Below are 12,085 nucleotides of genomic sequence, written 5' to 3'. Positions count from 1 at the left end.
CACAGATATTTCTCATGGTCAAAACTGTCACTGTGCTTGGCATATGGAGGTGCTCATTAGGTTTTTGCGGACTCGAGGGAGAGCGCCTTTGGGTCAGACAGGGCCTGACTTGTATTAACTGCTTGCCAACAATACATGCATGCTGAGCCCGACATTTTGTATAACCGGGGGAGGATTGAATGGGTTTCTAGGACCAAATTCCACCCAACCAAAGCACCAGTTTACTGCTAACTAGTTCCTCTACACCGCACTTGTTTTTCATATGTACACCTGTTTCCTCAAGTTTCAAGTCACTCTAACTTGTGACTCTAGTGACCCAGCATGATCCTCTCCTTTAAAAGGCTTACTAAGTCATTGAAATTGAGCTCGGGATGCAGAGCCACCTGTGTAATCAGGATGGAGGTGCCTTCCCCTGCTGGGAGAAGCTGCGTCTGCAGTGTTCTACAACACTCTAGTGCTCAATCCCCAGAGCTTAGCTCACTGCTCCAGAAACTGAACAACCCAGAGACATTCCCCCACAAATTCAACCTTTGTCCTCTTTAAACCAGCAACTGACCTTGTCTGAGGACCCAGGGCTTTCCCAGCTGCTGCCAGTCAGTGCCACAGAGCCTGGGCATGAGGAGTGGCAGAGACTCCCAGCAGCAGGCAGAAGAGGGGTGGGAGGAGCCTCCACAGAACCTGAGCTCTGAAAGCCTTAAAACGGAGGCCCCAAGATTCCCACCCCCAGTAACCCTATTGACAAAGCAAGCCTCTGCCATTAATTAGAAATTGTCCTAATGAACAGATGCCATCACCCAGCTCTTTCCTGGGGCCTGTGGTGGTCCATGCAGGACGTCTGTCTAGCCAGGCAGTTGCCCATGGTAGGGAATGTGCACTGAGCTGGGTACTCACAGGGCAGGCTTCTCTGTGGAATCCAATGGCCTTAATTGTGGAATCATCTGCTTTTTAGTTAAAATTCTTTTCAGAATCTAATTAGTTCCTTACATTTCTGATTCATCTTCTGTGGAAGTCAATTACCTGGGTCATTAGTAGAATCTTGTCCACCAGAAAAGAAATCCTATTCATGGTATAGGTCATGCATAGAAGGCTTAACTGACCAAGATTTTTTGTTGCTTTTATTCAATGAGGTTTGGAATATGAGACACCAAAAATGAGCACATTTGGGCAATTCTCTATAGAGAATATAAGTTAAAAAAAAAGTTGTCCTAGTGAGGAAAAATTAGCAGGAAATCACCCCAACTCATGCCAGCTAGGGCTTCTTCAGAAACATCATCTTGAAGGCAGACTTGGAGACGGGACAATGTCACAGATTAGCCTCTTCCCAGGAACCAAACAGCACGTTTTCCTACATGCACACACAGATACCCCCACACATACACTCGCATCTAGGAGTAAAACTTGCTGTTACTGACTCTCTTCTCTCTTAACCTGAAAGAAAAGAGATTGTGCTGTCATTAGCAGTTATGACTTGGAGCTCAGCGCAGAGATTATATCATTTCTCCATCCATACATTTGTAGTCATTCCTGGCTGGATGGTTCAGGGCTGGGAGTCAGGAGGGTCCCAGGCTCCTGGCAAGACCCTGAAACTCAGATCTACCTCCTCCTTGGTAAAATGGGGTAAGAGCTGTGCTGTAGGCTGGCCAAATGGTTCAGTGAGCCTCTGCGGTGAGGAGTGCAGAACAGTGCTGAGGTTGTCAGAGTCATTTTTAGTTGCTCAGTCACTATCTGGCACACTGGAAGCCACCTGTCAAGTCTAGCTAGCTCTCTGCCGTCACGTGCCTGGGGCACAACAAGAGCCTCCCCTGGAAGGATTCTGCCCTGATCTTGAACCACAGGACTAGCCCATTCTTGGGAAGTCAGTAGGACTCCTTTGGAGTCCGTAGTTATTGGGGTGGCAGAGGTCGCTCAGTGGTACAGCCCTTGCCTTAGCATAGTAGCATGCACAAGGCCCTGAATTCAGTCCCCAGCACCATAAAAAATTAAAAGTTAATGATCCTCATTTATTTCCACTATTATTGAAATGTCTGGAAAACAGTTCTAGGGAAGTGTCAGGTGCTTGAGGTCTTCCTGTAAGTTCATGTACAGAGCAAGAGAATTAGAGCAAGGGTAACCAAGAATTCCTAGAGAAGCCATGCGGGGGGCTCTCCAGAAGCCTGGCCTGCACACCCGATGTCACTGCCCAGACGCCCAGGATCTGCTAACCCACCTCCGGTTGCACTTCTCCTGGTACAGTTGGAGCTGGTTCTCATTGACATTGAACTCCTTGATGAGGGCATCACGATTGGCACTGCGCAGGTTCTGGTGCGTGTCATACAGAAAGAGCTGGTTGTTCAGCTCTTCTTGCCGCCTCCGCAGCTGGCGACAGGAGGAGTAAAGTTCCTCTTCACTCTCCTGGGGGCAGGGGCGAGAACCACCTTGAGTTTGTGAAATGACCACATCTTCCAAACCAACACATGGGACATGGGTCTAATGCATGTGCCCAGGCAGAGGCTTTGCAAATGGGACTATCAGAGATAAAGCTCACAGTTAGTCATTACGTGTTCTACAGAAGCTACCCCTTTTGTAAAGTCCCTGGATCCCACATCTTAATCTAAGATGCTTTTTCCTTGGTCTGCATCACCTCCCAGCTTTTATCTAAGAGCAAAGGTCAAGCAGCTACTGGCTTCACTAAGGAAAGAGCAGCACAATGTGAGGATAGGCAGGAAGCAGATAATTTAAGATTTTATAAGGACCTTAATGGGGCTGGGGTTGTGGCTCAGTGGTAGAGTGCTTGCCTAGCATGCGTGAGGCATTGGGTTCGATCCCTGGCACCACCACATAAAAATAAAAATAAAAATAAATAAAGGTATTGTGTCCATCTACAACTTAAAAAAAAGGCACAGTAATAGGTTCCACCTGGAAAATATCATGCTAAAAGATGACATATTGTAAGATGCCATTTATGTGAAATCTTCAGAACAGGTAAATCCATACAGCAGAAAGTATATTAATGGTAACCAGGGGAGGGGTAAGTGGTAACAGCCAATTATCACAAAGTCTCTTTTTGGGGTGATGAAAATGTTCTAAAATTGGTTGTGGTTATGGTTGTACAACTTTGGATATGCTAAAAACATTGTGTGCCTTAAATGGGCGAGTGTGAAAAATGAGTTTTATCTCAACAGAGCTGTTATCTCCCTCCCCACCCCTGAAAAAAAGCCAAGGTACTGTAGACTACACCCCCAGGGATAGGCAAGTGGCTCAGTTCTAGGCATCACCGATGTGTTATTCCTCGCCATCATCTCCCAGCAGTGACCCCAGCCATGCCAATTAAAAGCATCCACGGGATTTTTGCTGGTGCTCTCAGTGTAAAATTTTCCTGGGACTGGCTGAAAGAATGGTGGATGTACCCAGTTCCTAGTGATCTCAATTCAGCCCTTTTGCCGTAATGTAGAGAAAGTTGAAATGAGACCAGGAGAGGGGCAAACGGAGCTGCGGGGTGAGCACTAGGGTGCAGCCATGACTGGCACAAGACCCGCCCCTGAGCCTTGCCACCCAGGGAGCCCACAAATTCCCGAATATTCCTGCCAATGTGCTTGTGGGGTGGGGGGAAAAGAATGCTTCGCCACCTGTGATTTTTGAAAGGTCACTGACCAGTGTATGCAGGCTGGCTACTCCAGAGGTCAGTCTAGTGACCACTACTCCCCCACTCGTGGACTACTTTATGAGAGACTCCAGGGCTACAAAATTGTGGATCAATATACATTCTGGGCTGCTTTTGTCTTTTGCTTTACAAAAAGCACAGACTCTGAGGATACCTGTCTCTGCAAATCTCTTTCCACTTTAATGGCCTCCAAAGAGTCACAGAACATGCACACAATAGAATTCTACTCAGTCACAAAGAATGAAATTATGTCATTTGCTGGTAAATGGATGGCACTGGAGAAAATCGCACTAAGTGAAATAAGCCAGACTCAGTCAAGGGTCAAATGTTTTCTGTCATACACAGAAACAAGAGCGGCAGAAGGAATAAGAAAGGGGGGTCTTATGAAAACAGAAAGGAGATCAGCAGAGTGGAGGCAGGGAACCAAGGGGAAGGGAGGAGGGAAGAGGAAGGGAGAGGATTAGAGCAGGAAGTTGACCAAATTTTGCTATGTGTATATAGGAATACATCACAACGAATTCTCCACTTTTATACATAACTATAATGCACCAATTTAAAACAATCAACAAACAAAAGGAAGACCGACAGTATAGAGCAAGGGGTAGGAAAGGGCAAGTGCTGGGAATTGAAATGGAGCCAATTATGCTATATGCAATTACGAATGTCAAAATGAGACCCACTGCCAGCTGTGTCCACTATTATGTATAATTATGATGCATGAATAAAACCATAAAAAAGCTACCATGGACATCCCCCAAGGGAACTGTGAGAGGGGAGAGACGACCACCCCATCAAGAGAGTGTTGCCCACCCTGCACCCCTCCTAACCATCTCCCTCTTCCCCCATAGAAGTTTTTAATAACCATTTCTTAGTTTTTTGAGTCTGTTTGACATATTTTCAGTTTTTTGCTTTTCCAAGTCCCTAGTTAGAAAATACTTTGGTACTAAGTTCTACCTGGCTCTTGATGCAATCTTAGGGCATTTCCTTTTTTTTTCTCTTTAGCAGGAGGAAAAACATGAAGAAAATTCCCCCCACTGATGCTACCTTCTCTTGTTTTATATTGAAATTTTAAATTGTACAGAAAGGCTGCAGCAGTGGTACATTTCTCAGATACTGCAGCGTCATCCTCTTGCACAACCACAGTTAGGAAGGTCACGTTGATAAACGGACGCTGGTGCATCACTGCTGAGCCGCAGACCTTACTGAATGCCCTGTTGCCATTCCGAGCTCCCGTGCTGTACTCGGCCAGCGTTGCCTTGGTCCCCCTAGTCTGTTTCTGCGGTCCTCTCTGATGTTTTATGGTGGTGTGGTGTAGTGTCCCATGATGCAGGGGGCTGGTGTGTCCTCGCGATCTAAGGCTCTTGGTAAGAATGTCACATCAGGAAGGGCATGGACGTGCAGTCACGTGAGGCACTAACGTGGATCATCTGGCTTCGATGATCTCTTTTACTCAGGGACAGGTGGATATTTGACCTTGTGCGTTCTAATCCAGGCCGATCGTTACTTGCTTGCTCACGTTGTTCCAGCTTTGGTAACGGGAGCTCTTTCCAGTTGGCTCCTCTGCCCACTTGAAGTGCCCACATCCTATTTTCAGCACTTATTGATGTTCCATGTTCATTTTAACCCAGCCCTGTAACTAATCATTTGTCCAAGGAGTGTTGATTTCTTTTATTGGGGGATTATATTTAGAAAGCAACATCTAGGTGTGTAGGTGTGCTCATTGCTAGTAGGACATCAGTAGTTCTGGGCTCCCTCAGCAGACAGAGCAAGGATATACACTTATCTAACTTACACAAACACATTTATTTCTGCAGCTACCTCCCACCTTTCTCAATAAACACATAATTGTGAGCTTATATTGATGACTGGTATACATTTCTACTTGTCCCGATGTTATTTTATCTTTCAGTAAGATTTTATACTTGACCTTATATAAGTGCAATCTTTCCTATTTAAATTTCTTATTTAAATTACTGCTAAATGAGGAACTGTTTTTGTCAATGTCATGAACAGAATTTCCCATATGTCCCTGTCTGCTGCCCTACATTTCCACATGTTAGTTCCAGAATAGAGAAGTGATTAGATTTAATAAATGCGAGACAAATATATATCAGTCTCCCTTTTATCTTTCTTTCCACAATCTATGCTAATTATTTGGCCAGATACAGTTGTGGCATTTAGTGGCTTTTGCTGTTTCTCAATTTGTTGCCAACTGTGCCAATGGTAAACTATCCTTGAATTCCTGGAATAAATTCCACTTAGATTTAATATATTGTGCTTCTATAAGAAGCTGAAAGTGAAGTTTGGGGTTTGCCAATGCATTTTAGTCACAAGTGACACTGACCTGTGGCCGTGGTGGGTGGATGGAGCACTGGAGTCCCATCCACCTCTGGTTTTGATTTGAAAGTTGTGGAACTCAAGACAACTGCACCATTTCTGAATTGCTGGTGGCTTCTATGGAGTCAAACTGGAATTATATTCTTGGGTTTCAGAATTCAGTTAAAAAGCTATGTAGATCTAAAATCTGTTTTACCCAATAGGTATTTTAATACCCTTCAAGGGACTCCTGTAGGACTTGTCTCTAACCTGGCTACTCCTTCTCAGAACAATTTTAGCCCACTGATACACTTTAAGACAACTGCCAATTTGCTCTGGTTTGGGGTTTGGTCTCCTTTCCAATACCCATTCCAGTGTGATTTTTTGCTCTTACTTTGTTCCCATATAAAATAAGCAAAGAACTGTTTTAAATGGTCTTTCTGGCAAACCATCATTAATTTTTTCTGTTCTTCTCCTTTTGTGTTTCACTTTAAAGTTCTTAAGATGAATATTTAGGGCATGCATATGTAGTATTTATCCTGTGAGGTTCTAAGGCAAGAATTTTCCCCTTTAAAATACAGGTAAATCTAAGAGACTGTGGGTTTAATTCCAGACCACTACAACAGAGCAGGTCATGTGAAGTTTGCATATTAAAGTTACACTCACACCACCCTGCAGTCTGTTGAATGTGCCATAGCCTAATGGCCAAAAATCAGTGTGCATATCTTAATTTAAAAATACCTCACTGCTAAAAACCACTACCAGTCACTTGAGCCTTCAGTAAGTCATAATCTAAGGGTTTTTCCATGACCTTGATTGCTGCTGATGGATCAGGGTGGTGGCTGCAAAGGATTGGAGTGGCTAGGGAAATTTCTTGGGGAAAAAATAACAAAGTTTGCCACACTGATTGATTCTTTCAGAAACGATTTATTCACAGCACCTTCATTAGAAGTAGACTCCATGTCAAGAAACCACTTTCTTTGCTCACCCATTTATAAAAGTCCCCCCCCCCAGTTTTATTTCTCTTGTTTTATCTAAAGTTCCACTAAAGTTCTGAACCCCTTTAAGTCATTCATGAGGGTTCGGATCAACTTCTCCCAAATGCCTGTTGATGTCGATCCTTTGACCTCTCCTCCCCTTGGATCACAAATGTTCTTGACGTCGCCCAGAATGGCAAGTCCTTTCCAAAAGGTTTTCTGTTTTCTTTACCCACATCTACCTGAAGAGTCATTATCCAAAGGAGCCACAGACTTAAAGATGTATTTCTTAAATAACAAGCCTCGAACATCAAAACTACTGCTCTATCCATGAGCTGCAGAATGGATGCCCATCCACCAACAGGAATCGACATTGATGTCTTTGTACATGCCCACTCCAGCCCTGGGGGGGGGGGGGGTCAGGTGCACTGTGGACGAGTGGTGATATTTTGAAATGAACCTTTTTTTCCTGAGCAGTAGGTCTCAACAGTGGGCTTCAGCTTTCCAGCAAGCCATGTTGTAAACACGCGAGCCGTCATCCAGGCTTTGTTGTTCCCTCTACCCCAGGCAGGGTCCGTTTACATGATCCTTGAGAGCCTAGGATTTTCAGAGTGGTAAATGAGCCGAGGCTTCCACTTAGTCACAAGCTGCATCAGCCCTAATAAGAGTCAACCTGTCTCTTGAAGCCAGGCGCTGACTTCTCTGTGGAACTCCTAAATGCCATGTTCTTCCAGTAGAAGCCTATTTCATCTGTATCAAAAGGCTGCTGTCGGGTGATCTCGGCTAGCTCTACTGCGGCTCCTATCTCAGCACTTGCTGCTGAACTTCCCACTTTCAGGTAATGGAGATGGCTGCTGGGGGTGTAGCTCAGTAAAAGAGTTGTTGCCTAACATGGGTGAAGCCCTGGGTTCAATCCCCAGCACAGCAAAAACAGAAAAATTACTTTGGAGACAGCTTCTTCTCTTAAACCCCAGAAGGCAACCTCTGCTAGCTCCAGCCTTTCTTGCACCTCCCTCACCTTCCTGGAATTGCAGAGAGCACCGGGGCCAGTTCTCTCCTCTGTCCAGGCCACAGAACCTTTCTCAGCAATCCGCCATTCTGCTTTCTTATCAGTCTCAGGGCACTTTTCACTTCCTTCAAGAACTTTTCTTTTGTGTCACAACTTGACTGTTGGCACGAGAGGCCTGGCTTCAGGCCCACCTCAGCTTTCCCTGTGCTTTCCTTGCTGAGCTTAACCATTCCTAGCTTTTGATTTAAAGGGAGTGACCTGGGACTCTTCCTCTCACTTGGACACAGGGAGGCCATCATAGGGTTATCGCTGTGTCTCAGGGAATATGGAGGCTGTAGGAGATTGGAGAGCAGCAGTCAGAACACTCACAACATCAATCAAGCTGGCTAAATGGGTGCAGCTGGGGTGCCCCCAGCCATTACAACAGTAGCATCAAAGATCACTGTAATAGATAGGAGAATGATGGAAATGCCTGAAATTGGAGAATTACCAAAATGTGACAGTGACACAAAGTCAGCATGTGCTGTTGGAAAAGGGCCCCATGTAGCTTCAGATTATAAACATCACACCATCTGCCAAGTACAGGAAAACAGTACACCTGTACGGTAGAGCATAAATGTGTTATTGCATTCTGGGTAATTTGTTTAGATTGGTTATTTAGGAAATTCTTGTTTTCAAGTATTTTGCATTTTCAGCATATTTTTATCTGCCAAATAATAACTTATAAAATCATTAATTTTAAAACTATATTAGGGTTCTCTTTCTGATCAAGTATATAAGCTTATACAGTTTGAGACAAAGAAGCACACAGAACATATTATCCCTGAGTAGGATACAAAGCTGTACATCTCTGAAGTCAAATTATTGTAATCTTTGATCCTTTTGGGGGGAGAGGGGAATACTACAATATCATTCAAACTCTGAAAGCCTTTTATCTGTTGTATTGGTAGATTTTATGTATTCTGGCTGGATGCTGTTTCTTTGTAAACCCAGCATTTTTTTATCCTCACCCCTCGTTCCTCTTAAGCTCTCGAGTGCTCTTCATATTGACATTTCCTTCCCAGTTTACCCAGTAGCTCTTCCATCAGGTTGCTCCTGGGTTTACTTCTGTAAACACTGCACAGATGGATCTCCCTTTCAGGAAAAGAATTTAGCCCACTTACCAAATTAAATACAAGCGCTTTCCATGTCATTTTGATTACTCTTTGCTTTAATTCCTTCTTTGATCCTTTTCCTTATTTTTACTCCTGGTTCAGTTTCTGTTTATCTCCTCCTCGCTGCGCCACTGCTTCTCAATTTTTACAGTGGCTCTCCTTAGTTTTTCAACAATCCAAATTAAAATTACATGTTCCCTTTATAGCAGAAGGCGCTTGTCCTCTGCAGGTGCTCCATGGGCCTGATAACCCAGGAGCCGGAAGCCTCAGGACACCTCCATCTTCCCTCTCAGCCCCTGGGCTCTTCTGAGGATTCTCTGCAGCTTCTGATTATGGAATTTGGCATCAGAGCGTGTTGGGTTTCAGGAATCCTCATTTGAGACTTGTCACCATCCTGTAAGATGGAATTCTGCAGAATTAGACGTTTCCTGTCTAGAGGTCCCTCTTCTGAATAAAATGCTGTCTACTCGGGGCCACCTGGAAGCTTCTTTATGTAACACACATGCCTTCCTCCTGCCTTGACGTGGGGTCACTGCATCCCCCGTCTTCCTGTGGGTAGGGGCATCCCTCTGTCTTGGCTTTTCAGTGCTGATGACAACAGGTCTGATTGACTTTTCCTTATAGACAGCCATTTGTGTTGGGAAGTCTAAGGTTTTTTTTTTTTATTCTTGGAATTTAAATATTTTACTAAAATAAGCCCAGGGCTGTGGATATGTTCTCTATTCATTCCACCTGGGTCCAAGCGGCCAACCAAATCCGTCTTGGGATTTGCTTCTAGCCTCTCGTTTCCTCCATGGTTTCCATCTCCCGGGATGCTGTCTGGATGGAAAATAGTTCTTCTACTTTATCTTTTCATTCAATAATGTCCATATCTTCTCTTATATAATAAATTCTAAATTCAAGAAGTCAGGGTTTCCTAATGTGTTTCAAATGCCTGAAAGCCTTTTTCAGCGCTCAGCTTTGATGGCTTTGGAAGGTGCCAGACTTACGTTTTACAGCTCAGCTTCAACTGCCAGCAGCTGCTCCATGTCCACGTGGGGGTCTTTCTCCCCTGGTCACCGTGCGCCGTTGCTTTTCCCTGCAGGATGGTGGCTCTGTGTTCAGTAGTCACACAGGCATCATGGCTTCAGCACTGGTAAATTTCAGCTGGCGAAGCACAGGAGGGTCTTCCTCTGTGCCTCCGTGTCTCCCAGGTAGAAAGAAATCTTTTCAACCTCAAAAACTAGGACCAGTTCAGCTCGAGAGTACAGCCCCTGGTCCTCTGGGGTTATGGAGCGTGCTGGGCCTTCTCCCCAAGGATTCACACATCTGCTTGGCCTGGAATCCCCACCAATAGGTCTTGGCACTGAGCCTCTCCAGCACTTGCACCCAGCAAACCATGTTCCAACAGGATCCAGACCTGAGAAGCCTCAGGCAGTGAGTGTCCTGTCCTCAACACACCCCCAGCACTGCAGGCTGGCCCACTGTGAGGATAAGGAAGGACATTCAGGCTTCCCTGCCTTGCCTAGTCCTATTTTTCTGAATCTGACCAGTTTAGATCAGTTGAGTGGAGGTCCCTTCCAATTAAGGCAAGAATGAATCTAAAACATCAAACTTTCAGAGAACAATTCAACATGTATCACAGAAAATGGCCCTTTTTTCTTTGATCTATTATGCCATTACTAAATATCTAGCCTTAGGGAATAATTTTTAATTAAAAAATGGTTCATGAGGACTCTATTATTTATAAACTGCCAACAACCGAACTGTCCATCGGTGGGAGAGTGGCTAAGTGAATTAGGATCTTCAGCGGATGAAACAGGCATCAATGGCTTTGAAAATCCTAACAGAAAAAGTGCTTAAGGTCATCTGTGAAGTGGAAAGAGGGCACACGCGTGAATCCAACTGCAGAAATATTATGTGCAAAAAATTACAAGGCAAAGGAAATACAGCAGGGTGCTAATAGTGGTTATATAATGGCCGTTGATGGTTTTTTCCCCATCCTCCTCCTTTTTACCCTAGTTCTCAAATTAAATATAGTAGGTAATAAAATGGTACTAAAAATACTCTGTATAAACCATATATACAGCTAACAAAGTAAAGGACTGAGAATTGATAAAGTAATTGTGACATGTAAATGGCTTCCTCAGAAGGGGCTTAAAGTGCTTATTGACAGTTTTCTAGGGCTTTAAACTCTGTCTCAGCAAATGTTTTATGAGTAAACTCCATCTCAGCCCTCACTGGATCAATCACTTGCTCAGACAAATCTTGCTAGAGGTTGTTTACCCAAGTCTCTCCCTGGCATCAGAGGATATAATGATAAATAAAAGGATGTTCGGCCCTGGCCATCAAGGAGAGAGCCTGGGCCTACCAAGTGCAGCCCAGTTTGACTTCCAAGAAAGGCCCTCATTCAGTGTGGATGGAAATGCCAAGTGGCACCTTCGAGTGGCACAGAACCAGGTGACAGATGTAGGATTAAGTAAACCTCGAGAGCCAGCAGCTGAATGATATCCGCACACACTCAGACAACCCCTCTACAACAACGTGTTCAGAGAGCAGATCTGAGAGCTTCCACAGGGAACCCCACCCAAAGCCCCAGCAGCCGCTGTGCATTAAGCTTCCCTCATCAAGGAATGCAAATCTGGATAAACAAGAGTTTCTTTTAAATATACTAATTTTCTCTGCGGCTGGTGATACCTAATCACTTAAATTATTTATGATACGGTTCCGGCTTGTTTACACAGGCTTTGCAGAGCAGTCTCGGCTCACACTTTCCTGCCACCACCTCAACCCAGCGCTATCACTTGGCCTTTCTGCGAAGCGTCCGCAGATGGGCTTGGTGGGCACAGAGGGATGAGTCCAGGGCCCGGACGGGGCAGCTTAACCAGACCAAAGGCCTTCACTTACCTGCTCAAGGCTTCAGCTGAGGGCCCCAGTTCCACCATCCCGCCAAATTAATGGGTCCTAAGCAAATAATTCAGACTTGAAAGAAAAGGAAACCACATAGACA

The 12,085-nt window shown here is 44.7% G+C and overlaps 1 protein-coding gene across 1 annotated transcript in view; it reads right to left on the bottom strand.

Moving 5' to 3' along the window:
• Positions 1-1,140: 1,140 nt before the first annotated feature.
• Plcg2 (phospholipase C gamma 2) overlaps positions 1,141-12,085 on the bottom strand; it is a 121,362-nt gene continuing 110,417 nt past the window's right edge. The window contains exons 31-32 of the mRNA XM_026392997.2: positions 2,207-2,391; positions 1,141-1,428 (exon numbers count right to left, since the gene is read on the bottom strand). Of these exons, the coding sequence (XP_026248782.2) occupies positions 1,386-1,428; positions 2,207-2,391 (228 nt within the window). The 3' untranslated portion in view covers positions 1,141-1,385. The remainder of the gene's footprint in view (positions 1,429-2,206; positions 2,392-12,085) is intronic.

The sequence above is a fragment of the Urocitellus parryii genome, chromosome 15, assembly GCF_045843805.1.
Source record: "Urocitellus parryii isolate mUroPar1 chromosome 15, mUroPar1.hap1, whole genome shotgun sequence".
NCBI classification, from domain to species: Eukaryota; Metazoa; Chordata; class Mammalia; order Rodentia; family Sciuridae; genus Urocitellus; species Urocitellus parryii.
Note: the sequence above shows the minus strand (reverse complement) of the source record. Positions and strands in the feature narration are given on the sequence as shown.